The following is a 27,769-nucleotide window of genomic DNA, read 5'->3' as shown; positions in this document are numbered from 1 at the left end:
CTCAATCCCACTACCCTGAGATCATAACCCAAGCTGAAATCTAGAGTCTGACACTTAAGTGGCTGAATGAATTTCTAAAGGGATTCAGAGAACGAACAGGGAGCGCCCAAAATGTAGAGGAAAAGGAAAACAGAGGAAGGGGGTTGGCGGTAAGAGGGGTATGTAAAAGAAAAAAACAAAGAGATGGAAAAAGAAGCAAGACAAAGGGCAGATAGTAGAAGATGGGAGGAGAGAGAAAAGGGTTGAGAAGGGTCAAATGAAAGAGCACTGTCCTTGCTCCATCACATGTTCTAGCTCTGTCTGTGCCACTCAGCACCTTCCCAGCACAGCCTAAAGAGCTGTAAGAAAAAAACCTGACCCACGTGGGTCATCAGGTACAGTCACAGCTTGAGTCACTCATTTCCATCCACAGCTCACAGGTGCATGTGGAAAGCCCAGGAGGTTCCTGTGATGGTGGCTGCAGGGAAGGATGTGGGTGGAGGATGCCTCAACCTCTTACAGTCCACACCCAAAGACAAAGGGACTGGGAAACAGGCTGATGACCAGAGTCACCACAGAAACTAGAGCTGTTCTTACACTTATCTCCTCCCAGGGCAGGGCAGACGGGAAGACCTAGAGACACTACAGATCGTTATCCTATTCTTTCACTTCTAGCCCTAGGAACTAACTGCAAGTTGGGTGAAACCTAGGGGAAAAGAAGCACTGTGTTCTCAGGGGAGAATGATCCAGAGGAGGCCAGCCTCTCTTCCCAGAACCTTTTTATGCAGAACACCAGGGAGGAGGAAACCAGTAGGAGAGAGAAGTGAGAAGGAAGAGAAAGAGGAGAAGGGTGAAGAGGAAGGATGAAGAAGATAAGTCGTTTCATTGTCCAGACGTTATCTGGAACTTCGAGTCATTACAGGATATAATAATATACTTTTCAAAAATGACAGTGAGGTAATTGCAGTGAGGAGGAACCTGGCCTGGTTTGGACAGCCTGCAGAGTGTCAAGTCAAAAGGACGGGAGCTTCTGTGGCATTTGCCCCCCTTGAGCTCACAGGCAACTGGAGGACTGTTACAGACAGCCTTGACTGTATCCAGATCCTCGTGGATGAACGTGTACTGGCTTATGCACGTGCGGTTGTGTTCCTTCAGCTTGTGTGACATCAGGCTGTTGCACTCCCTGGTCATCAGGTCAGACCTAAGGTCGTCTTTGTGGCTGGGAAGGAGAGGCTCAGCTCTGAGCATCTTGCTTCCCTGAACTTCGTCTTCCCCGAGGACGGTGTCTTCAGACCAGGCCGGTTGTACCACTCCTTTGTTGCTAACCAGCAAGGTTTCTGTAGTTTGGCTGCCCTCTCCTTGAGTGGCCTTGGTCTTGTCCTCGGAGTCACTGGACCACAGCTCACTCAGGGTCTGATCACTCTCCTGTAGGACTGCTGCAGCCATCTGCAGCCCCAACCCCAGGCCAAGTCCCAGGCCCAGCAGGAGCAGCAACATCATAAAGAAGATCTGCACCAGAGTCAGCTTCATTTTTCCTGGAGGGCGGAAGGGATACAGAAGGGTTGACTTTGAGATGCAACTTGGCTCCAGGAGGGGCCCTAGACTCCCTACTAAACACTGACTCCATAGTCTTCGGGGTCTCCTCCCTCCTCGGCATTACCCTCCTGGCAGAGTTTCTTTCTTGTCTTTTTCCGGCTTCTCTGGTCCCTCCCCACAACATTCCTGTCGCTGTGTAATAATGTGTAGGTGACCAGGAGAAGCAGTTCTGAAATTGGTTTGCATATGGGGAATCAGTGGGGAAAGTTGACCTCAAGTGGCTCCTACACAGGTATTAGTTCCAAATAACCCAAGAGAACAGTTGAGAAGACAAGCAATTACAGTGTCATACTTTCCTTAAGAGAAATTCTTTTTTTTTTTTTTTTAAGATTTTATTTATTTGGGGCACTGGGTGGCTCAGTGGGTTAAGCCTCTGCCTTCGGCTCAGGTCATGATCCCAGTGTTCTGGGATAGAGTGCCGCATCGGGCTCTCTGCTTATCGAGGAGCCTGCTTCCCACCCCCCTCTGTCTGCCTCTCTGCCTACTTGTAATCTCTCTGTCAAATAAATAAATAGATTTTATTTATTTATTTATTTGATAGAGAAAGATAGGTAGTACGAGTAGGCAAAGCAGCAGGTAGAGGGAGAGGGAGAAGCAGGCTCCCTGCGAGCAGCGAGCCCCATGCAGGGCTCAATCCCAGGACTCTGGGATCATGGCCTGAGCCGAAGGCAGCCGCTCAACCAACTGAGCCATCCAGGGGCCCCCTTAAGAGGAATTCTTATAGAAAGCCTTATTCTCAGTAAAGGACTAGAATTGCCATAGGAGACTATCTCTCTATTTTTATCCCAAATTAATTTTTGTTCATTCAAGTATCTATTACTGTCCTCTCTACACATCCTTCCCCTCAAAAGATAAAAAGAAATAGAAAAAGCACTATGGTCCATTCTTATTCCTAAGCCCTAAGCAGAGGCTACACATAGGGATGGGTGGGGCTTTGAGGGGAAGGCAATGCCCAATTTCACATCTCGGGACCCTGTTAAAGCTACATTGTGTCAATGCCAGAACTCTTTTACTACTAAAGATCTCTTACCACTTGGGTATTTCCTGCTGATTAGTTTTGTACTCTTAGGGAGGAAATGGCATAAGAATGAAACAAACAAACAAAAAAAGTCCCCCAAACTCCAAAACTGACCTCCTGGGATTCCCTTACTAATAAAGACCCCAATGAGTGCTGAGAGGAAAAAACATGTATCTTTGTCCTGTGAGGTCAGTTTCATCCCTCATCAAAGACGTTTCCTCCCCCGGGGGGGGGGGGGGGAGATTTCTGTAAAGAACATCGAGACAATTGATAAACTAGGATATAGTCTGTGGAGTAGATAGGATTATATCAATGTTTGCTATACTGAATTTGATAATTATACTATGATTATTTAAAAGAGTATCTTTGGGGCACCTGGGTAGCTCAGTCGTTGAGCGTATGCTTCGGCTCAGGTCATGATCCCAGGGTACTAGGATCGAGCCCCACATTGGGCTCCCTGTTTGGTGAGAAGCCTGCTTCTCCCTCTCTCATTCCCCCTGCTTGTGTTCCCTCTCTCGCTGTCTCTCTCTGTCAGTTAGATAAATAAAATCTTTTAAAATATAAAAACTAAAAAAAAAACCCCAATTTTATAAAAGGATGTCTTTGTTCTTTAAAAAAAAATGAAGCCTGAAATGTTACGGAACAAAGGGCCATACTGTATGCAGCCTACACTCAAATTGTTCAAAATATAGATTACATGTATGTGTATACATGAGTCTGCAGAGAAAGAAAGAAAATGATTTTTTTTAATGTGGGGGAAAAGTTTTTAAAATTATGTGTCTGGATAGAGGATATTCAGGAGTTCTTTGTATTATCGTTGTAACTTTCCTTTAAAGTTGAAAAATTTCAATATTTAAAAATGTTTTCTAAAGAAGAACTTCCCGTCTTGTTCCCTGGGGAACTCAACACTAAAGGGACTTACCTCCACACCTAAGTAGCTTCAGAGATTTTTGTGCTCTCCTGTTCCCCAAGCTCTTCCCTCCCAGGGTTTCTTTCTTCCTGAAAAGTGCCCTGGATGCTGGTTTGTAGAAAAATGGCTGGCTCCTGCCGGTCCCTGTGCTCTTAAACCCAGACTTAATTCCCAAGCCCACCCACCTTCCATTCCTCCCACCAGCACTGGATAAACACTCACTCAATTCTCTCTGCTCCCACAGACACTTTGAAGTAAGGCTATTTGGACAGACAGACAGGAAATGGCTCCAGCTTGGGACACTGCGGATAGTTTTGTCTGGTCAGTTGTCCCACTCCCGAATTCCACCCACTATCCTGAGCTTTATTGCAGCCTGACCTTACCATGAAGCTCAGATCAAGTCACTGTTTAATATTCTCCACATGTACATCCTTCAGCCCTTTCCTGTTCGTTTCTAGCACGTCAAGATCCTTGGCCTTTATTTGGGTCAACTCTCCAACATGGTTATTTTGCTTCTTACATTTTAGACTTGGATCATGACTTCATTTGAACATTGGAATATTTGAGGCAATCATAAATGTGCAAGTACCTTAAGCCTAGCACTGCCCTCCACTCCCTTCTCCCTGTTTCCAACCCAACCAAGATCCACATTCCCATCAGAACATCCACATTTTGCAAACCTGGTAATTTAGCTCTAGATGAGACCAATCCAAAGCAGCACCATCACTACCAGTCCCTGTAGCCTGGGTGAGAAAACCAGGAGGGTAACAATGCTGATCCTATTCATGTCTTTAGCTAAAAGTGACAGCAGAAGATGTTTTTTAAAGCACTCTGGAGATTATTGAGGCACTATAAAAACCCCTTCTGGACATAAACAAGACTCTTTAGGAGGATGTTTTGCTTTGTCATTTAGGCAGGAGTTTTCAAACAGTGGTCTGGGAGCTGCCTCTGTGATTGGCAGCGTCCACTTGGCTGGCCTTTTGCAGTGCTGATGTTGATAATTTAGGAGTATAATAACAACAACTAAACAATACTGAGCACTTACTTCACACTAGGCATTTATTACATTTCACCATCTACTTGTGGTGGTGCCCATTCTGCCCATTCAGTCCAGTGAGGTCTACTGGTAACATGAAGAGGACATAAAGAATCTTCTCCTGAGCACCCCCCTCCTCATGCTCACTCTCTCTTCCACTGTCTCTTTCAAATAAATAAATAAGGGGCACCTGGATGGCTCAGTAGGTTAAAGCCTCTGTGTTCAGCTCAGGTCATGGTCCCAGGGTCCTGGGATCCAGCCCCGCATCGGGTTCTCTGCTCAGCGGGGAGCTTGTTCTCCACCTGCCCCCACACCTTTCTCTCTGCCTACTTGTGATCTCTGTCAAATAAATAAATAAAATCTTTAAAAAGTAAATAAAAAGTGTGGCTCAGATGGTCGACTGTCTGCCTTCCCTCAGGTAATGATCCTGGAGTCCTGGGATCAGGGGAGCCCTGATTGGGCTCCCTGCTCAGCCGGAAGCCTTCTTCTCCCTCTCCCTCTGCCCTTCACCCCCACTCATGTGCACTCTCTCATCCTCTCTCTCTCAAATAAATAAAATCTTTAAAAAATAAATAAAATAAAATATGGACTTAAAAAAGTAATGGACTTCCACTTGTAGTCAGGATGGAGGAACAGTGATTGGATTTTGCCTAAAGCTCCTGGAAAAATGGACAAATAATATGAAATAATAGATTTTCAACACATTGGACAAAGGTGATGAAGTCCAGCGATCACTGAGAGAGGGGAAACAAAGAGGGTGAGCCTACTCCTCCAACTTACTCCCTGGGGAGAGTTTCTGGGCCAGATGGCACAGAGACCAGGACGTGGACAGAGTCTCTCAGTCTTCCTGAGACGAGGAGATGGAACTGAGAGTCCAAGGAGGACTAGGCAACTTGAGTTCATGCAGCAGAATACCAGGCGGGACAGGACTGCAGAGAAAGAAGTCCAGGGACCTTCGGTGGGAAGACACTGCTACACATCTATCAGAATGGCTAAAATGAAAAAAAAAAAAAAAGTAGTGATAATACGGAACACTGGCAAGGATGTGAAAAAACTGGATCTCTTGTATATTGCTGATGTTAATATAAGTGGTACTATTACCTGGGAAACAGTTTGGCAGATTTTCTAAAAAATACTAACTACATGCTTATCCTACAACTCAGCAACCACACTCCTGGGCATTTATCTCAGAGAAATGAAAACATATGTCCACCCAAAAACTTGTACACGAATGTTAACAGCATTTCATTTGTATTAGCCCACACTAGAAACAGCCCACATGTCCTCCACTGGGTGAGGAGCTAAACAAACTGGAAGACACGCACAGCACACAATCCTACTCAGCAGTAAAGAGGGCTGGGCTGCTGACACTCCTAATCACCCGGATGGATCTCAGGGGTATTACACTGCATGAAAGAAATAATAACATCAAAGGCCATGTACCCTATAACTCCATTTAGATGACATCCGTGCAATATGGAGAACAGTGTCGGGGTTTGAATGGTGGGCGTAAGGACACAGATGTGACTCTAAGGAGGTACCACAAGGGAGGTCCTTTTGTAGGTTTTTTTTTTTGTTTTTTTTTTTAAGTAACATCTACACCCAAAGTGGGAGCATCGAACTTAGGACAAGAGATCAAGAGTCCCACGGTCTACCACTTGAGCTAGCCAGGCACCCACACAAGGGAAATTTTGGTGGTGATGAAGTCATTCTGTATCTTGTTTGCAGCAGTGACTACATAAATCCACACATAAAATAAAAAGACACAGAACTACACACACACACATTATGCTACTGTCAATTTCACACATCATGTGGATACGTAAGATGTAATCACGAGGAAACGGGTGAAGGGTACATTAGAGCTCTCTGTGTTATCTTGGCAACTTCCTATGAACCAATAATTTTTGCAAAATAAACACTTATATTAAGTGTCAAGCCTCATTATAGGTGGTTTACTAACAGTATGGAGAAACACATGTCTGCACACATAGGACCCTCACCTACACAGTTATTTACACAGGATATCTAGCCTGCAGTCTTCTTCCACCCCACTCACCCCTGTGTGGATGTTAAATTCAACACCCGTATTAAAATTTCAAGTCGAGACGTCAGGTGGTAATTAAATATAGTGACTATAGGAGACTGTACAGCAGACCAGTGTGAGCTGGAGCTACAAATTTCAGAGCCATCAGCATATGACCAGGTATCTAAAGTATGAGACTGAAAGGGCATAAGGGTCAAGAGAAGGCTGGTTTTCTACTTTGTTTTGTTTTTAAGAAAAGACAACATCAGCTTGTTTACAGATAATAAAGACTAAGCAGAGAAGAAAACCAACAATGAAGGAGTGAAAGGCAAGACTTGTTGGAGCAATGATGTTTGAGTGCTCAGACTCCGAAGACAAGTTGCCTGGGGGTAAGTGTGAATCCATGTGATTGCATCTGAGAATCACACCTCGGGGTAGTGAAAGGGAGGTACAACGTCTTGGGTGTGAAAGCTCGGATTTGGGGATGCAGTTGAGAAGCACTTGGTTATGCAAGAATTAGTAATGGTCAGCACGCTCCTCTGCTGGGCACGTGGGAGCTTTTCCCTCACCCTGCAGTGGCAGCTGCTTCTGCCTGGTGACAGCTGACTGGATGGGTGTGAAACCAGCTCAGCCTCGGGATGGATGTTCTCCAAGCTACGAGGAGTTTCTCAGGATGAGAAACATAAAAACAAAAGAAGGGAAAGCGAACATTGAACATCGATTCACTACTAAGGGATTCAACTTTGCTGTGGGTCCCAAACCAGCCATTGCCTTTTGTCCCCAGGGTTTTCATCACACACATGCCCTCCAGATGCACCTAGGTTCAGAGTGGGGCCAGTGGGGTGGGAGGCATTTTTCAGAGACAGACAGGTTACTTGAGATGACCCTATGCTCGAACACTGACCTCCGTTAGGACTGCAGAGTGCTCAGGAGTGTGCAGAGCCTGGTGTCGGTTTAGCCTGACCCACCAAACCCAAAGGAACCTAGCCATGGAGGAGACCAGGCAAGCATCTTGGTAGGGAACACTTCCTGGTGCTCCCACGCAGTGTCATTTCCCATGCAGAAACCGTTCTGCAGGGGCGCCTGGGTGGCTCAGTGGATTAAAGCCTCTGCCTTTGGCTGGGGTCATGATCCCAGGGTCCTGGAATCCAGCCCCACCTCAGGGCTCTCTGCTCAGCGGGGAGCTTGCTTCCCCCCTCCCTCTCTGCCTACCTCTCTGCCTACTTGTGATATCTGTCTATCAAATAAATAAATAAAATCTTGAAAGAAAGAAAGAAAGAAAGAAAGAAAGAAAGAAGAAAGGAAGGAAGGAAGGAAGGAAGGAAGGAAGGAAGGAAGGAAGAAAGAAAGAAAGAAAGAAAGAAAGAAAGAAAGAAAGAAAGAAAGAAAGAACCGAATTGAAGTTTACGCTGTGCTCGGGGTGGCCAGCCAGGCAGTACGCAGAGACCAGAACCTAACTGTGCTCTGTGCAACAAACTGTGCAAACTGGCGCAGAGCTGACTTCACCCAGAGGAAGTGCCTTTCCTTCCAATTCATACAATGGTGGTATTTAGGCTTTCTGGGGACCTAATCAGATGGCTTTGCATTTTAGTTTACTTTCACCTAAATGAACTTACATGACCCTTACAACTTCCTCAACAAGTAAAAGGAACTAAAATTATTTCTCTTGTTTTACAGTAATCTTGAGGTAAGTGACTTGCCTTGGGCCACATAGCTAGGAGGCAGTAGAATGGGGGCAGGACTCTGACCTATAGGATTCCACCAATTGTTCCTTCTTTTATCCCATCTATCTTGCCCCTGATGGTCTGGTCCTATTGAAGTCATTTCCTCATGGATCTAGAGAACAACTAACTGATTACCACTGATGCCCAAAACAATCTTAAAAATATCTATCTCATATGAGATGGATATTTTCGGTTCTTAATAAGAATCCTGACAATTCACATTTATAAAATGAACTCACATAAACCTGGTCAAATCCATAGAACTCAACCCTGGGTTGCATTTTCTATAAAAATTATATACATCCATTTTTATCAATCAGCACAAGTAACATGCACTGACTTCTTTGAAATAGGCTTAACGATCTTTAAAGGCATATTGTCTAAAAATTTTTTTGAAATGGCTTTTATTACTGATTTACATGCCAAAGAAACAACCAAATTTCCTTGTGAGGTGCATTATTCTTATTATGAACCTTCCTACATTTTCACATCTGAAGATTATCAGCTATAAACTAACCACAGGCATTTAAGGTTCTGTCACCCATAGGTAGTTTTTGTTTATTGCTGGCCTGAAGGCTCCGTTATAAATACCAATGAGAATTTGTGTCTTTAATAAAAGGTGGTGTCAGATCCTCATGAAAAAGGACTGTCCCAGATACTCCAAGCCATTGGCCCTTTAAAGCATAGATTCCTAAGGACAGGTTTTTGAGTTAATAATATGTAGACAACTTTCATACCAAACCAGTGGACTGGCCAAAATTTCCAGAACTCTTGGTCAATTAGCAAACAACTTCATGGGACTGCTTACACAAGATCTAGCAGAATAAGAATTAGTTGTATGGGACTGAAGGAACTAATACGGGAAATTTGCAGTTATTTGTTTGGAATATTGGTTTTTGTTTGTTTGTTTGTTTTGTTATTTTGTTTTTGGGTGTTTTTTTTAAGATTTTATTTATTTATTTGACAGACAGAGATCACAGGTAGGCAGAGAGGCAGGCAGAGAGTGGGGGAAGCAGGCTCCCTGCTGAGCAGAGAGCCCGATGTGGGGCTGGATCCCAGGACCCTGAGATCATGACCCGAGCCGAAGGCAGAGGCTTTAACCCACTGAGCCACCCAGGTGCCCCTGGAATATTGTTTTAATGTCTATTTCAATGTTGATGCTATTTTAATGTTCTATTCTGAATATCCAAATAAGGCTTTTTTCTTTATTCTTAAACTCTCTGTAATCCATAACAAATTACTAGATTCTGCTTTTTTTTTTTTTTTTTAAGATTTTATTTGTTTATTTGACAGACAGAAATCACAAGTAGGCAGAGAGGCAGGCAGAGAGAGGGGGAAGCAAGCTCCCCGCTGAGCAGAGAGCCCAATGTGACGCGGGGCTGATCCCAAGCCTCTGAGATCATGACTGAGCGGAAGGCAGAGGCTTTAGCCCACTGAGCCACCCATGCGCCCCTAGATTCTGCTTTTTTAAAACTGAAATAAACATTCTTAAATGATGTCTCCTTCTTACTGACTCACACATCATTACCAAGAATTCAGAAACTTACCAAGTCTCCTTACTTTTCATGGCGGTGTAGTTATTTACCCAGGCCTCTGGTCAAATGCCAGCTCCTCAGGAAGGCTTTCCCCGAACTAACCCACTTGAAATCTCTTGCCCCTTTATTACTTTCTTTAAAAAAAAACCAACAGGGGCACCTGGATGGCTCAGTGGGTTAAAGCCTCTGCCTTCGGTTCAGGTCATGATCCCAGGGTCCTGGGATCGAGCCCCACATCGGGCTCTCTGCTCAGCAGGGAGCCTGCTTCCTCCTCTCTCTCTCTGCCTGCCTCTCTGCCTACTTGTTGTCTCAGTCTGTCAAATAAATAAATAAAATCTTAAAAAACAACAACAACAACAAAAACTTTACTGAGGTATATTTTCCATATCATAAAATTCACCCATTTCAAGTGTACAATTCAGTGACTTTTTTTTTTTTAAGATTTTTAAAATTTATTTATTTGACAGACAGAGATCACAGAGAGAGAGAAAAGAGAAGGAAGCTGGCTCCCCGCTGAGCAGAGCACCGATGTGGGACTCCATCCCAGGACCCTGGGATCATGACCCGAGCTGAAGGCAGAGAAGCTTAACCCACTGAGCCAGCCAAAAGCCCTAATTCAGTGACTTTTAGTAGCGTTACTAGCGATGCACCCATTTGTTCTGTTCTCACCCCTGAAGATCCCTTATGCCTGTTTCATTTCCATTTCCACCCTGGACCCCAGGAAACCACTATCTACTTTCTGTCTCCACAAGTCTGTCTTTTCTGGGATTTCATGGAAACAGAATCATAGAATACATGCTCTTTTGTATCTAATTATTTTACTCAGCAGGTTCTTGAGGTTCATCCATGACAAGAACAGTGTGGGTAGTTTGTTTCGTCTTATAGCTGAATAGTATTACATTGTATGGGTATATATTTTTTTGTTCACCAATTATTTCATTTTTTATTAGGACTAATGTTGCTACAAACATTTGTGTGTAAGTCTTTAATGGATATAGTTTTTTTTCTTTTCTTTTTTTTTTTTCAACTGAGCCTGCCAAGCACCCCTGGGTGGTTATGTTTTTATTTCTCTTTGGTAGATACCTAGAAGTGAAATTGCTGGGTCATATGGTAGTTTTGTGCTTAACTTCTTGAGAAACTGCCAAACTGTTTTGTGGCAACACCCTATTATCTTCCCACCAACGAGCGACGCTTGACGGTTCCTATTTCTGTCTCCTTGCCAACACTGGTTAATGTCTGCCTTATTGTAGACATTCTGCTGAGTGTGAAATGGTATCTCACTGTAGTATTTTTTTTTTTTAATTTTTTTTTATTTTATTTTTATTAACATATAATATATTTTTTCCCCCAGGGGTACAGGTCTGTGAATCGCCAGGTTTACACACTTCACCGCACTCACCATAGCACATACCCTCCCCAATGTCCATAATAACACGACCCCCCCCAATCCCCCTCCCCCCAGCAACCTTCAGTTTGTTTTGTGAGATTAAGAGTCACTTATGGTTTATCTCCCTCCCAATCCCATCTTGCTTCATTTACTCTTCTCCTACCCCCTTAACCCCCCATGTTGCATCTCCTCTCCCTCATATCAGGGAGATCATATGATAGTTGTCTTTCTCCGATTGACTTCTCACTGTAGTTTCAACTTGCCTTTCCTTCCTCTATTACTATCCATTCCCTCACTTTATTTTTTCTTAACCCTTACCATTTCCTTAGATTTCTTTACATTTGTATTTATTTGTAAATTGAATCCCCCAATTTAATGTAAACTCCACAAGACAGGCACATTGTCTTGTTCTTCTCTGTTCCTTAATCTCTGGAAGATAAGTGAATAAAGATACCTTCCTTATGTATTCATCTTTTTCCCTGCGGCACAGCCCAGAAACATACACTTGAAGAGTGCCCTGTCTGAGACATTGGGAAGCTTCAAGTTTCTTCAAGTTTTCATGGGCAGACAAGAGTTTATAAGTTGATAATTTTGGTTTTTGCACATATGCATATATGCACACATGTGCACACCCACACACACACCAGCATTTCTGGCTTAATAATCTCATTATAAAAGGACAAAGTTCAAAATAAATGGAGAAAAAATGGACAAACAAATGCAATGCAGGATCATCAGGTCAAAGTTCTGGTTATCTGCACCTAGTAGGGCAGACTGATGACAAGAACTGACCCAGACATCCTTTGAAGAAAAACCAAGCAGGATTATTTATCCAAAGGGCACAAAATAGCTCAATCAGAGAAATGAACACATTTTCCAACTCAGATGGGATTACAAACATCCTAACTCCAATGTCTTTACCAGAAGAGTGCACTGTTACTGAAAACTCCCAAGTAAGTGAGGGTCACATTAGACTATGTCCACCCTAGTTGTCTCATAAATGAGTGTGACTGCCAAGAGCCCCTCCTTGGATGGAGACTCCTCATGTGTCTAAGGGTTACACAATACACAATACCACTGCAGGACGGGGTTTGTTTCGTAAGGCATCTCTCGGACCCTTCAAAATAAAATAAGAAAAAGGAAGGCTAAGGCCAAAATCAAATAGCCAACAAACAAAATGGCATTTAAAAAGTGAGTAGCAAAGAGATAGAAAGCAGGGGTGCCTGGGTGGCTCAGTGGGTTAAGCCGCTGCCTTCGGCTCAGGTCATGATCTCAGGGTCCTGGGATTGAGTCCCGCATCGGGCTCTTTGCTCAGCGGGGAGCCTGCTTCCCTCTCTCTCTCTCTGCCTGCCTCTCTGTCTACTTGTGATCTCTCTCTGTCAAATAAATAAATAAAATCTTAAAAAAAAAAATCCTGCCTTTAAAAAAGAGAGATAGAAAGCAAGAAAAAAAGAGAGTGGCTGTTGAGATAGTAAGCTTCCCACAATGAAAAAACTCAGAATGGACGTGAATTGAATATGAAAATCAAATGGAAGGGGTGGGGGAGGTCTTCGACCCAAATACCAGAGAATAAGGATTCATTCCAAACAATGTCAAGTCTAATGGAGTCCAAAACTAAAAATCTGGCAAAAAGGCTAAGGACTGTAAATATTCCATTTTCATTAGAGTCCAAGTTTACAATAACAAAAACACCAGGCAGAGAGCCAGTGTTTGTTCAAACAATATCCTTTGGAAACACAAAGTAGTTAGGAAGAGCAGAGGCCTGTTTACAAAGAAAAAAAATGCAAATCTAAGCCAAATCAGATCTAGACAGAGGGCACAACACAGAAAGAACAGTTCTGTTCTCCCCCACCTTCTTGTTTTAAAGGGATGGCAGGTGGTATTATCTGGGTCTCTATTCCTATTGGCAATCAATGAATGGCCTGGACAGTGGCTAAAAAACATCAAGGCCATATTCTTCCTTTGCTTCTAAAAAAACTTGAGGTGACAGACATGTATTCTTGACAGTGCTGACCTAGTCATCAAAAAAGCACACTGATACGTGTATGGTACATGCAAAACATCTCAAGACACAAAAGAAAACAGCAATCTCTCTCTCTCTCAAATAAATAAAATCTTAAAAGAGAACGAAGAGGGGCACCTGGGTGGCTCAGTGGGTTAAGCCGCTGCCTTCGGCTCAGGTCATGATCTCAGAGTCCTGGGATCGAGCCCCGCATCGGGCTCTCTGCTCAGCGGGGAGCCTGCTTCCTCCTCTCTCTCTGCCTGCCTCTCTGCCTGCTTGTAATCTCTCTGTCAAATAAATAAATAAAATCTTTAAAAAAAAAAAAAAAAAAAAGAGAACGAAGAGAGAAAATAGCAAGATGCAGGACAATATATATAACCTATTAACTTCCATGGATAATAAGAGGTAAAAATGAGAACATATATTTACATTTGCTTATATTTTTTATAAATCCTGGAAGAATGCATGAGAAACTATTAAGTGGTTACCAGCGGGGTGGGGAAGGAAAGGCAGATGGAGGACAGGATGCAAGTGAAACTTCACTGTAGGCAACTTTTTTTTTAGATTTTTATTTATTGATGTGACACAGAGAGAGAGAGACACTGAGAGGGAACGCAAGCAGAGGGAGTGATAGAGGTAGAAGCAGGCTCCCGGCTTCCAGGAGCCTGGGATCATGACCGAAGCCAAAGGCAGATGCTTAATGACAGAGCCACCCAGGGGCCCCTCACTGTATGCATCTTATGTTGCTTAAGTTTTTAACTATGTGCTCAAAGTTTTAATCTAAAAAAAATGAAAACCACTAATTTGACTTAAGTGTATATTTTCATTGCTAAATTGCTTGCACTTTTCCTTTACATTTTATTTTATAACAGTGTAGTCTTTTAAGCACTACAAAGGACCAACCTGGTTAAATACTTAATGCCACCCGTGATGCTATTGTATTCCGCGAGTTTGGGGTGGAAGTTCTTTCTACCATCAAAACAGACCTTTCTGCTTCCAGTTTGGCATCTGTCCATCAGAACAGTAGCATGATTTTCACCCATCAGTCCCTACTTAAAAAGCCTTTTTTTTTTTTTTTTTTTTTGCCTAAATGAAGATTTTCACTCCTTAGCCTGGGATTAGACCCCTGAACAATCTAGCCTTGTTCACTTATCTCCCACTGTTCCCACTCATGGTTTCTTTGATTTTGCCATTTTGTTCTGTTCAGTGATCAAACATTCTTCAATCTACCTTCATGGAGTGCCTTCCGCAATACCCTCTTCACCTGTTTTTCCTGTAGGGCCTAACTTAAGTCTCGCTTCCCCTTCCCACTCCTCATCCCATGCTGGTTCTCTTTGAATCCCTGTAGTACCTTTTATCATTGGCACTTAGCACAGGCTACTTTTCACACATTATTCCTTTTTCAAAAATTTTCCAAATAGTGACATCATAGGAAAAGACTAAAAGTAGGTGTAGAGGGCACAACTGATTCAGCTTTTCTTTAACCCACGTATCCAATATCCCATTTAGATTGGAAGCCCTTTGTCCTTTTGACAATTTATTTCATGGTTTGTAGGACAATGTTCTGTACAAAGTACATGATTAATAAACATTATTGGTGTTGATAAAGGTGACCATGATATGGCCAGGGCAGAAAAGCCTGCCTTGAAATGTATGTTTTGACACCTCTCCTGAGATCAAAGAAAATCAATTTTGGGGGGGCGCCTAGGTGGCTCAATCAGTTAAGCATCTGCCTTCCATTCAGGTCATGATCTCAGGACCCTGGGATTGAGCCCCGTGTCTGTTTCTCCCTTTGCCCCTCAGCTTTCCCTTGCTTGTGCTCTGTCTCTCAAATAAATAAAATCTTTTTCTTTTAAATCTATTTTGCAGGCACCTCTAGAGAGCAATAGTCTCATCACAGACTGTTTTTTTTTTCTTTTTTTTTTTTAAAGATTTTATTTATTTATTTGAGAAAGAGACAGAGAGAGACCATGAGCGAGGAGAAGGTCAGAGGGAGAAGCAGACTCCCCATGGAGCTGGGAGCCCGATGTGGGACTCGATCCCGGGACCCCGGGATCATGACCTGAGCCGAAGGCAGTCGTCCAACCAACTGAGCCACCCAGGCGTCCTCACAGACTGTTTTTGAGAACTACCGTTCTCTGGGTTCTCTTCCCAGACCTATCTTCCTTCACTTTTCCTTTATTCTCTTGCTCACCTAAACTGATCCATTCAGTTTGGGTTGAGTTGGTTGGCACTTTGAAGATACTTGATAAAATGCAGTGTACCCATGCAATGGACTATTCCTTGGTTATAAAAAGAAACGAGGTACTGATAAAGGCTGTAACCCAGAAGAACCTAGAAAACATGCTAAGTGAAAGAAGCCAGATACAAAGTCCACATGAATCTATATACAATTCCCTTCATATAAAGGTCCAAGATAATTCTATCTATAGAGCAGAAACTAGACTAATGGTTGCTTGGGTTAGGGAGTGTTGAGGGCATAGTAGCTAAAAGGTATAAGGTTTCCTTCTGAGTTGCTTAAAATATTCTTTAATTTCCTGTGGGGATGATTATACTGACCTGTGAAAATACTAAATGCCAATGAATTATTTACTTTAAATGGATGAATGTTATTATACATAAATTAATAAAGCTGCTTTTATTCTTCTTTTAAAATTTTACTTATCTGGGTGCCTGGGTGGCTCAGTGGGTTAAGCCTGTCTTTGGCTCGGGTTCTGATCTCAGGGTCCTGGGATTGAGCCCCATGTTGGGCTCTCTGTTCAGCAGGGAGCCTGCTTCCCACTCTCTCTGCCTGCCTCTCTGCTTGTAATCTCTGTCAAATAAATAAATAAAATCTTTAAAAAAAAAAAAGGATTTTATTTATCTGAGAGAGTGGGGGAGGGGTGCAGAGGGAGGGAGAAGCAGGCTCCCCCATGAGCAGGGAGCCTGGGAACAGGGAGGGAGGGTGGATCCCAGGACCCTGGGATCACAACCTGAGCCAGAAGGCAGACACTTCATCGACTAAGCCACCCAGAAGCCCTTGAATCTAGTATTTTATCATTAAATACATGACACCCTTTACAGGGTAAATGGGCAAACCCATCCACTACATCTAAAAGGCTAAAGGTGTGTCTAACAATTCCATTTGAATCTCTCTGGGACCTATTTTTTAGATGGCACCATTCTCATTCCCAAGCCGTCTCACCATGAGGCAGATCAGGGGTAGGAAAGCCAAGCAACAAATGCTTTCCCTTTCTAACCTCCAAGTATGTTTGCCCATGTCTCATTAGAACCCTCATGTCCTCTGTCCTCATTACACTTGTTTGACAATGACCCATGAACATGTCTAGTACTTTTTATAACTCTGTGCTTTGGCTCACCTGATTATGAAAACCTTTTCCTCCCTTCCATCCTTTAGGGCTAAACTCAAAGTTTTCATGAAACAACCCAATCCTTAAGGTCCAGAGTATACAACTGGTCTATCCTTTGGGCTCCCATTTTATGTAACTTGTACACATTTTACATCATCTTGTATTAACAGTTAATGGTTTCACAAATGCATCTCTCTTAAGATTGAAGGGCAGTTAAGAGGACTTTTATATTTTTAATTTAATATTTTCTTGGCTGAGGGTGTTATAAATCACTAACTTGATAAAAAATGTTTATGAACCATCTCATTAGATGAACAAGTTACAGTAACATACGTATCTGAAGGACACACAGTACTTGCCTCTAAACCAGCTCTCTCACGGGCACGTGGCATATACCAGCAGAGTGCCTGAAGGTCCAGGCAGGGTTTTAGAGCCAGTGGATGTACAAAAAATAGATGAGATAGATAGTGGGAACAGGGCCATTCCAGGATACATTTTCTTTGTGCTGGGTTCAGGTAGGTAGGTCAGTTACCAAACAAAGGATGATTTGAGAGGCTTTAAAAGTTTTTAATGGACAACTGACATATCACTACTATTAGTGGCTCATCCAACTCTACCTTTCCTCAAAAGGCAAAGAGGTCTGGGAGAGTAGCGTGGTTTTGCAACTCACCGGCCAGCTGAATGCAAACTGGTGAGTGCACAGAATAGTGCAATGAACCAGCAAATGCCTGGATGTTGGGTCACTGGGGTGTTCTGAGCAAGCAAAAGTGAAGAGAAAGATTAGAACCCAGGAAGGAAGCAACAGGAGAGAAGGAGGTGCTCAGAGAGAAGTGAAGTATGAGCTAACTTCACAGGTTTGCCTGGCGCTGGCAGGACTCGAACCTGCAGCGGGATGACTGGTAGCAGAGAAAGAGGTATTTGCCACAGCCTTGCCAGAATGCAGAGAGGGAATGTAGGGTTGCCATTAATTATGGCAGAAGTTAGGGTAAGGGAGAGAAAGAAACCAACAAGAAATATCATCAGGGAGTAAGAAGAAAACAGCCAACTGTGGAACAGCTGAGACCAGTGAAGCAATTCAGATATTCATCAGAGTGTAGACAGGGCATAAAGCAATCAGAAGGCAAAGGACAGAGGCAAGACTGGTCTGAAGAAAGGGGCCGTCTTGTGCCAGATGTTAGCCCTTCCTTCTTGACCTTCTAACATCTCTTTTAGTCTTGGCTCTCCTTCATCCTTCCATGCAGTCACATACCACCCATCTCAGTTCTTCGCCACTTGTCTTAGAAGCAGATAGTCACACAAGACATGGGATCTCAACCTTTGATGCCAAACTTGGCCTGTGCCCCTACCCTCATCCCAAACCACACAAAAATGAAGGAATTATTTCATCTTTCTTTTTATTCTCAAAATATGGGAATACAAAAGCCCTAGGGGTATTGGACTGTGCTGGCCCTTACGGGGGCTCTCCTGCTTTGGAGGAGTCAGAACTGAGTCCCCAGGAATGTGAAAGCATTACATCAGAAGGACAACAGTAGCTACTGTGCCAAGTTCAACAGCCCAAGTCACACCCCCGCCATAGACACAGCAGGGGCTGGGCTCTAGCTCCTGAAGAAGATGGGGAAGTGATAAATGATTTGCGATAACGAGAAAAAAAGCCTGCGCAGAATGGTCTGGTGGGAGAAATGGCGAAGGTGAAGGACAGGGATCTTCCTCTCCTCTCTCCTACTACTGAAGGGCAGAGGCACGTGACCCCAGCAAGGGACCAAAGTAGACAGCAGCTACTTGGATCCCATTAGGGAAAGGCCAGATCACTCCGGCTCACAGGCTTTGGCAGGTGGTGGAATACTGGCCATAAGAACAGAGACAAACTGTTCCAATTTTTCTGCAGCTTGTCTTCCGGCCTCCAGTACTTCCTCATGATTGGCCTTCCCCTTGGTTTCATAATCCAAGACGACTTTGTTAGTGATGAGGGAGAAGCCAAAGACTCGAAGTCCACAGTGCCTTGCAACTATAACTTCTGGTACTGTGCTCATGCCTGATGAGGAGAGAGAGGAAATCAACCGTCAGGATCCTCAAAGGACTATTTTCCTCACCCTCTGGCCTCATCTCCATTCGTTACCTCACTGACAATTTAGTATCTCAAAAAATCATCCAGAGAAGCAGCTAATTTCCTGTCTGGCTTAGGTTGTTCTGTATTGCTTCAATGAGTGGGGCCTCAGAGGGCCTTACACATCACTTATAAACACTACGATTACTTCTCTATCTGTTTCTGGTTATTTTAAAGTCAGTTCTAAGGATGAGGTTCCATCTTCCAGCCAGAGGTACATGGATGGGTCATTAGCATTATGGCTGTTAAAGCCCTAGGTGCTGGGTGGGGAGGTTTAATGCTGACAAGACACCAAATCTCAATACCTTTCAAATCAGTTTAACTCAATCTTCCCTTAAGTTAGATCCTCTCCCAATTTACCAATGAGGTCTATCATTTTTTACCCCTTTCCATCCCTATTTTTACCACGCCCCTCCCCTCTTCAAGCCTCCAGCCAAAGTTCCCCTGCTCACCAACAGCATCTGCCCCCAGCTTCTGCAGCAGCCAACACTCTGCCACAGTCTCAAAGGAGGGGCCTGCCAGCATCACATAGGTGCCTTCCTTTAGCTCTCTCTGCTCCCCCATCTGTTTCCAGGCACTGTGAGCCCTCTGCCTCATATCCCGGTCATAGGCATCGGACATGGCAGGGAAACGAAGTCCAAACCTAGGACACAGGTTAGAATCTCAGATTCCTAGAACCACATGAGCCCTCTCCTGATTTCCAGACAAATCCTTAAACCCTACCCAGCTATAAAAAAATTACAAAGCAAGATACACACCTTTCATCATTGGGCCCCATAAGAGGGTTCATACCACAGAAGCCAGGTAAGTTGATGTGATCACGGATCAGCATGATATCTCCAACCTCAAACTCAGGGTTGAGTCCTCCAGCTGCATTGGTGACCACTAGGGTGTCCACACCCATAAGGTAGAAGACCCTCACTGGGAATGTCACCTTATAAGCACAAGACAAAAGATCATAAAGTGTTCTTAACAATGTCACCAACCCACTCGCACAGATAGGCAAGATACAGATCAGGAAAGAAGAGAAAGGAAATGCCTAAAACCTATCTAGCCCAGGAATCTAGGTAATAAAATAGGATTAAGAACTCTCTCCCCCCTCCTTCCAGATCCATCCAGGCTTTGACCTGACTTACCTTCCAGATTGAGTAGCCTTCGTACATGTGGAATCTGCCTTGCATCACCACACAGGCCTTGCCATTCAGGAACCCAAACACCAGTCGACCAGCATGACCTGGCACTGTATGCAAAACAGAAAGAAGAATGGGGTGTGCCTTCATAGGATACATATCCACTGAGCACCCACTACCAGCCAACTCATTGCACCCAACATGTGAGGATGTAATTAAGCCGAAGAAAACATTCTTCTCTCTGCTTTCAGAAAGCTGAAGTCTGGCAGAGACAGAAATAAATCAATCATAAGCCTACAAATAAGTATATAAATACATCTTGAGATTGGGTCTATGGGAGTAAGGATGTTCAATGTGAACCATGTAGCAAGGGAAAGAAGGAGAGGTTTTTTTAAAGAAACTTCAAAAGGATAAGAAGGCCATACCACAAGAGAATGAAAGTGAGTAAAAAATAAGAGTAAGTGAGAAATACTGATTGCAGTAAATGTAGTCATTACACATTACTTTTCCAAAAATTTTAAACTTCTCAAAATGTATATTCTTATCTTTTTTTAAGATTTTATTTATTCATGGGACACCTGGGTGGCTCAGTGGGTTAAGCCTCTGCCTTCGGCTCAGGTCGTGATCTCAGGATCCTGGGATTGAGCCCCGCATCGGGCTCTCTGCTCAGCAGGGAGCCTGCATCCCCCTCTATCCTGCCTGCTGCTCTGCCTATTTGTGACCTCTCTCCCTGTGTCAAATAAATAAATACAATCTTAAAAAAAAAAAAAGATTTTATTTATTCATTTGACAGAGAGAGAGAGAGAGAGAGCACAAGCAGGGGGAGCGGCAGGCAGAGAGGGAGAGGGAGAAGCAGACTCCCCACTGAGCAAGAAGCCTGACGTGGGGCTCAATCCCAGGATCCTGGGATCATGACCTGAGCTGAAGGCAGACGCTTAACTGAATGCGACACCCAGGTACCCCTCTTCTTATTTCTTACCCTAACTAAACCATGGTTTAATTAACTCTTGAAAGGGAATTCATGGTATATTCTAGCTTCCTAAAGAGGCTACTGACCAGCAGGCAAATGGGCTGAGTTTGGACCCATCTAAGTCACCTCCATTATGACCCATAAAACCATCGTGTAGGAATACAGGCCCCTAATGGGGCCTGCAGGGATGTGGGAGTGCCAAATAACTCCCCACACAGACATAAGAACCACTATTACCATTTCCCTTCTCTGGCATTTCTCTTCTAATGGACTGGAGGGAATGGGTGGTGTGAAAGAGGGACCAAAATCAAGAGGAAAAGTTGATGGATGGTCAGAGACAGAAGAGCTTATAAAAAAGTAAAACCTGCCAGTAATAGAGCAGAGATAACAGAGCTAGGAAAGGAAAGTATAAAAAAATAGGTTGATAAAGAAAAATTAATCCACTTATCACTTCTTGGGGTGGGTGGGGGAAGGGCAGGTGGAACCAATGTCATTGCCATCTCCCTTAGAAAACTTTGCCCTTTGCCTTCCTTCTCTCTTTTTTTAAGGATTTATTTGAGAGAGAGGGTGCACAGAGGCCTCTACCACAGAGGTGTCAGAGGGATAGAGTCTTAAGCAGAACCCCCATTGAAAGCCAGCAGAATTCTGGGCTCCATCTCACAACTCTGAGATCAGACCTGAGCTGAAACCAGGAGTCAGAGTCCATGGCTCTGAGCCACCCAGATGCCCTACCCTCCCCCTCTTTTTAATCTTTGTTTTCCCCAACCCCCCCATACCCATCTCCCTGCTCTGGTCTCCCAATCTTGCTTCATAGGGTTTGAAAAATACCTGTGCAAAGTCTTAACTCCTAGAGAAAAGGGGAAGGAAGACAGGAATTTAAAACATGAGTAAGGGGCACCTGGGTGGCTCAGTGGGTTAAAACCTCCACCTTCTGCTCAGGTCATGATCCCAGGGTCCTGGGATGGAGACCCGCATCGGGCTCTCTCCTCAGCAGGGAGCCTGCTTCCCCCACTCTCTCTACCTGCCTCTCTGCCTACTTGTGATCTCTTGTCAAATAAATAAATAAAATCTTTTAAAAATAATAATAATAAAATAAAACATGAGTAAACAAATCAATGGATATTAGTCATCTGAGAATTAATAAGTAAACCAAATAAACCACTCTTGCCCTTATTTTACCTGGTCTATCCGCCCTCCCCTCCTTTTTTCCCCCCAGAGAACCAGCTAAGGTCACTAACCTAAAGTTCATGAACCACAGGTGAAAACAGAGTTTCATAGGTAGTAAATGGAAAAATGTCGGTAAATTAAGAGATTTGGCCAACATGGGAGAGTAGAGAAGGGAAGTGTGTGGCCGCTCCAGGAGTTGCCCACAGTTTGCGGGGGGGGGGGGGGGGCATAAACCCAGAAGGTTAATCCAGTTTATTACTTACAAGTAATAGGAACTTCCCAGCCTCATTTATTACTTTCATATGAGCCTACTCTTAGTGTGAAAGGGGACGAGCAGGAGCAGATGGTGACTCCCAGGCATCTTGTAAAGTAGGTGCATCACCTTAGGTGCAATCTTTACCCACTCAAAAATCCATACCACATTAGCAGTAAGGATTTGGGCGTCACCCCGAATTGTTATCTTCCTTACTCATAAATTGAAGGCATGGCTTCCACCCTTTTTAAGTAAACTCTTCCCCAACAGGGGATTCGAAGTTCTAACCCTGAGACCAAGAGATGCATACTCTACCCATGAGCCCAACAAGTACTCCCTACCTGCCTCTTTTCTGAGGGGTAGGCTTAGAGTTTTCTAGCTGCTATTAAGGTACTGGATATGCCATCCTCAGACCCCACGGAGCTCCACGTGCATAGGGGACATCAGCTCCTTTCCCCTTCCAAAGGGTGAGTGTCAATCAGGTCTTGCATATCCATGCATTATCTGTGTATTTTGTCTACAAGAACATGGCAAACTGTGTTCATTTATTATTGGGCACCAGTGTGCGCCTTATCCTGGGACAGGAGCTAGAGCTGGGGAGATTGGGAACGGTAGGAAGACGTAGGACAGGGCTTCCCTGACTGTCCCTAGGGGTTAAGAGCGCTACTCTTTCCATTTAATCTGCAGACTGAAAGAAATGAGAGGGGCTGTGCAGATGCAGTGACTACATAGTGTGTGAGGATAATGAGCATTGGAGTGAGATGCTGCAAAGCTTTATGAAATTCAGAATCATTACACCACTGGAAATATGTCATCATGTGGTACCATTGCCACACACCTGCCCTGTCTACTACAAAATTTCTTTTGCGGGGGGGGGATTTCCTTCTAAAGTCACTCTGATTCATGGTGGTCTCTTTCCACCACCACGCCCCCTTTTTTAAAGATAGACAGATTGAGAGAGAGCGTGCATGCACAAGCAGGGGGAGCAGCAAGCAGAGGGAGAAGCAGGCTCCCCACTGAGCAAGGAGCCTAATGCAGGACTTGATCCCAGGACGCTGGGATTATGACCTGAACCAAAGGAAGATGCTTAACCAACTGAGCCACCTAGGTGTTCCTCTTTTCCCCCTCTCTTAAACAAGCTGTCCTTAGTCAAATGCTGTAGAGACCAAGCAGGTGCAGGCATGAAAGAAGCACGCCTTCTCATCAGTATCCCTTGGTCCAATTCCTCACCCCCGCCTTGCCAGCACCTGTACTTTGGGGAAAGTTTGGAATCTTGCTGTAGTCAAAGCTTTGGGTCTCCGTTAATTTATTGGCCAGACTCCCTAGCCCAGAGCCACAGATAATCGCCACTTGAGGTCGGTGCTTGGTTTGGCACAGGAGCCATTTACTCGTTTGCTGATAATCATCATACGTAAATCTAGGAGAAAAGGAAAATCAAGGTAAGTTTCTCTCCCAACCCATCACACACTAAGGACTTTCAGTGCAAAAAGGCTGGGAGATGTGCCAGGGTGGTAGGGGACACAGAAGCTAGACAAAGAACAGCCCCAGAGGGAGGATCCTTGCTCTCAGGAAATACCACACTAAGTACCCACCCACTCCTCTTTCTGAATCAGACCCACCGAGAAAAAGTCTGGCTGGAAACTCCCTCCTCATTCCAGAGCCTGGCAAAAGTTAATGATACCTATGTTTCCACCCCGATCCCAAGCCCCAACTTCAGTTTTGCTACCACTGGCAGGTTTAGTATCTCTCTCTACGTCAAAGATTTAGAAAGGAAGGGCCCATAGAGTCTACAGAGAAGTACAGTAAAATAATCAAATCAAGGAGGCTAAAATGGCTGGGTCTCAGGATTAAGACTTCTTTAGGGCAGTGACAAGCCCAATACAATCCTTCTACCCTATCTATCACTGAGGATACTCAAAACGTAATTAAGACTACCCTGTGGGCAGGGATAAAAGGCAATGGGAACACTCCCAGTAAAAACCTATGTGCCAGGGACGCCTGGGTGGTTCAGTGGGTTAAAGCCTCTGCCTTCAGCTCAGGTCATGATCCCAGGGTCCTGGGATCGAGCCCTGCATCAGGCTCTTTGCTCAGCAGGAAGCCTGCTTCCTCCTCTCTGCCTGCCTCTTTGCCTACTTGTGATCTCTGTCTGTCAAATAAATTAAAAAAAAAAAAAAGATCTATGTGCCAGTTAGTTCCCCCACATCCATATTGCTGGGATACTCAGACCAACACAGACCCTGTTCAATGGAATTGCAAAGTGTAGTTCGCCACCAGCAACCAGATTAAGCACAAAAAAGCAGCTTCGGTTGTCAACAGCTCCAACAGAACTGACTGCCTCATGTTTCTCAACAGCAGCTGGTTACAAATTCTGTAAGCCCACCCCTAGAGATCCATAATTCCGGGGAGAGTCCTGAGGATCTGTATTTTTTACAGAAGTGTCTTGGGTAATTCTGATTCAAAAACCAGGTTTAAGAATTTCTGGTCTAGAGGAATGCAGAACTCAACCTGGATTCTAGTCTCAATTTTGCCTGTTTAAGCAAATAACCTGTGTTTCAAAGTCTTTCCTCAAGTATAAAGCAAAGGAACGTCATCAGCCCCACCTGTCTTACAGGTGCAGTTTGAAAATGATTTAGAAACTTATCAGTAAGCTCCTAAAGGCCTTACACTCCATAAATCAAGGTCCACAGCACTTGAACCTTTCTCCCACTTTCCCCGTTTGTGTTCACCCTGCTCTCTCCCATTACCCTTCTCTTCACCAAGGTTCTCTGCTCTTCAAAGACCTAACCATAGACACTTACTCGGAACCCATGCATACCCAAGAACCAATTGAGAATTCTTCTCACAATTCCAATCCAATTCTCAAACACCCAACTAGAAAAAAAACAAAGATGGGACGGCAGGGGAGGGAGGGCCGCGAGTGGGACTGAGATGTGACAGAGCTGAAGACAGCTAACCAAACCTTCAAAGGAAATCTTTTCTTTAAAAGCAAAGGCTTTGAAACCAGATGACTCTACAATAGAACAGGCTACCCTCTGGGTAGTAACTGGATAAAGGATGGGGGGGGGTGGATAATGGGGCTGGGGCTACAGGATGATGCAAAGAAGCAATGAAACGGTTCATCAAATAGAATCCCAAGAGGTGCAAAAGAAATGAAAGTGAGAAGCCCTGGACATCTAGCATATCTAGCAACAGTTTATACAACTTCTTCATGGGCCATCAGTCCCCCAAGAACACCCTGGATCTCGGTGCATCCAAGAGCTACTGTGATCCCCAATGCTGGTGACTTGGAATGCGATTTCTGGGACTAAAGCAGAGTTTTCCAAGGTGCGAGGCGGGAGGAATGGGCAATCTTTTGCTCAGTTCAGTAAGTAAGGATTTCCTTCTCTCCTTGGAAACTCCATCCCCAACTTACTTAAAAAAAAAAAAGGGGGGGGGGAAGTGGGGTGCGCACCTGGGTGGCTCAGTCGGTTAAGAGTCTCACTTCGGATCATGAGGCTCAGGCCATGATGTCAGGGTCCTCTAACTGAGTCTTCCCGAGGGCTCCCTACTCAGCTTCTCCCAGTTCCTCTACCCCTCCCCCTCTGTTCTTGCGCGCATTCTTTCTCTCAAATTTTATTAAGTCTTAAACTTTTTTTTTTTTTAAATTTTAAGTAGGCTCTACGCCCAAGGTGGGGCTTGAACTCAGGATTCTTGAGATCAAGAGTCATAGACTCTCTACGGACTGAGCCAGTCAGGGGCCCGGACTCGAAGTTATTTTAATTGGATCTCCAATTTGAAGGGAAGGGAGGCGCTGTGTGGGACTTCAGGATCTCTCCTCCGAAAACGGTCACCAAAAAAAACCTCGCAGCTTTACCTAGACTCTACAACGCACATCTGTGAAAAGCACACGGGGTGGGAAGACCTCTTCCCGGTACGCGTGGCTGGGGGACAGGGCGTATGCCCCCGTGACACTTGGATCTCAGTGCGCGCGCGCACACCAACACAAACACACCGGCTCCTTTCCCGAGTAGACTACACCGTACTTACACTACACGGGTCCCCTTCATGCTCCCGTGACGCCAGCCCTGCTCGATTCCTGCCCCCCCAGTGCTGCGCCGCGCGGCCGCGACACCTGGCTCCCCGCCAGGCCTCTCTGCATTTCCAGGGCACTCGTTCCCCCTCTTGGCCCCCTCGGGGCCCTGGTACCGGGCTTCCACATCTCGGTGACAGCAGTTCCCCCTCCCAGGTTCCCCGGGCCTGCAGCCCTCTCACCGCTTCTCCATGGCGCCGCCGCCGCCCCCCCTGTGGAAGAGACCGCCCTTCCCCTCTCGGAAGCGGTCCGCGGAGTCGCTCTGAGCTGTACTGGCCAGGAGCCGTGTGCCCAGTCAATGCAGTTACTCAAAGCAGGCTCTCAGCCCAGCCCGGAGTCCCCAGCCAATGGCAGCCGAACACGCAAGCCAGCCCCCATCTCCATGGTGACACACCCAGATTCAATCGCCCCAGGCTGGGCTAACTACTTAATGGGAGTTCTCCCAGCGCGGAACCTGACCTCGCTCCACCCCACCCCCTGGAGGCTTCTAGCACTGCATCCCAGCCCCCACTTCCGTTCGCAAGGCCGAAGTTTCCCTTAAGCCAGCCTCTTCGACCCTTTCCCGGTTGTGTCTAGAGCGAACCGCGAGAGATTTGAAAAGACAAAAATTTAAACCGTATATCTTGCAACTGCAGAATAAAATTAAGTGAGCCTGTATCTGAGTTGTGTCAAAATTTGCAACGAGGATGCAAGGCAAACACAAATTCAGTGGGGGGGTCTTAGGAATTGCAATTTGGGAGACTTGGATTTGGGAAGAAAACCAAATTGTGCTCCGCTAAGGGAAAATGTGAAAAAAAAAGGGGGGGATTCCAAGAAGACTTACATAAATTGTTTTGCCAAATTAGGATTGTCTAAGAGAGTCTAATTTCCGTTGAATTTCCAGTTTTCTTTGCGGGGCTGCAAGAAGCCAAGATGTTGCAGTTTGGCAACGAACTATATTTAAAGTCTATGTTCTGTGCAGAGATGGACATACATAAGCCCCACTTCCCTAATAGCTTCCTGGTTCCACTTTTCCTGACAGTAGTGATTCCATTCCAGGTTTTCCACTTTCATATTTTTTGACCAACATCTTTCCTTGGAAAGCATTGATGATCAACCATTGGGTCATCTGTTATCCACCTAGCTCAGAAGGTTCATTCCTAAAAGGTCATGCATGTCCCAAAGAGGAGGGAAAATGAAATGTTATAGATGATGAATGTAATGGAGAGCATATAGTCACAGCAACAAAGAGGTTTTTAAGAGGCAAGTCTTAGACATTGTCCTCATCTTAAAAGTCCACGGAGTTGATTGGTCTTCAGGGATTGCTAATGGTTAGAAGTAGGTTGATCATTTTAAACCTCCGTGTGACCATAATTTTGACATCTTGAATGGCTAAACAACAGTGAGAAATACAAAGCATCATTGATATAATTATAATTAAAAAGGAGCATGTAAGTACAATAATGAATATGATTATTTGTAATCCAGATCTTAAAAGGGCTCCAAGTCCTGTGGGGAGTCCACTGAAAAGTGG

At 44.6% G+C, this 27,769-nt stretch overlaps 2 protein-coding genes and 1 non-coding gene across 6 annotated transcripts; all 3 read right to left on the bottom strand.

Moving 5' to 3' along the window:
* Positions 1 to 384: 384 nt before the first annotated feature.
* On the bottom strand, positions 385 to 17,762 carry RNASE10 (ribonuclease A family member 10 (inactive)). 4 transcript variants are annotated; one of them, XM_032856961.1, is made up of 2 exons: positions 17,757 to 17,762; positions 385 to 1,514 (listed from the first exon to the last, which is right to left on the bottom strand). In XM_032856961.1, the coding sequence occupies exon 2, from the start codon at positions 1,507 to 1,509 to the stop codon at positions 862 to 864; it is 648 nt and encodes a 215-aa protein (XP_032712852.1). In that variant the 5' UTR covers positions 1,510 to 1,514; positions 17,757 to 17,762; the 3' UTR covers positions 385 to 861. The 4 variants fall into 4 exon arrangements, with proteins under 4 accessions (XP_032712852.1, XP_032712854.1, XP_032712851.1 ...); XM_032856963.1 differs by lacking the exon at positions 17,757 to 17,762 and adding an exon at positions 5,320 to 5,326; XM_032856960.1 differs by lacking the exon at positions 17,757 to 17,762 and adding an exon at positions 3,726 to 3,772.
* Positions 17,763 to 18,181: 419 nt separating this feature from the next.
* Positions 18,182 to 26,482, bottom strand: PNP (purine nucleoside phosphorylase). Its single transcript, XM_032856958.1, has 6 exons — positions 26,439 to 26,482; positions 23,435 to 23,604; positions 19,804 to 19,907; positions 19,426 to 19,601; positions 19,120 to 19,310; positions 18,182 to 18,595 (listed from the first exon to the last, which is right to left on the bottom strand). The coding sequence occupies exons 1-6, from the start codon at positions 26,447 to 26,449 to the stop codon at positions 18,369 to 18,371; spliced, it is 879 nt and encodes a 292-aa protein (XP_032712849.1). The 5' UTR covers positions 26,450 to 26,482; the 3' UTR covers positions 18,182 to 18,368.
* On the bottom strand, positions 22,271 to 22,420 carry LOC116867553. The gene has a single exon (XR_004382605.1). It is a non-coding gene; the product is annotated as a U12 minor spliceosomal RNA (small nuclear RNA).
* Positions 26,483 to 27,769: the final 1,287 nt, after the last annotated feature.

The sequence above is a fragment of the Lontra canadensis genome, unplaced genomic scaffold (genome assembly GCF_010015895.1).
Source record: "Lontra canadensis isolate GAN:19392208 unplaced genomic scaffold, GSC_riverotter_1.0 scaffold12, whole genome shotgun sequence".
NCBI classification, from domain to species: Eukaryota; Metazoa; Chordata; class Mammalia; order Carnivora; family Mustelidae; genus Lontra; species Lontra canadensis.
This window is presented reverse-complemented; position numbering and strand designations above follow the sequence as displayed.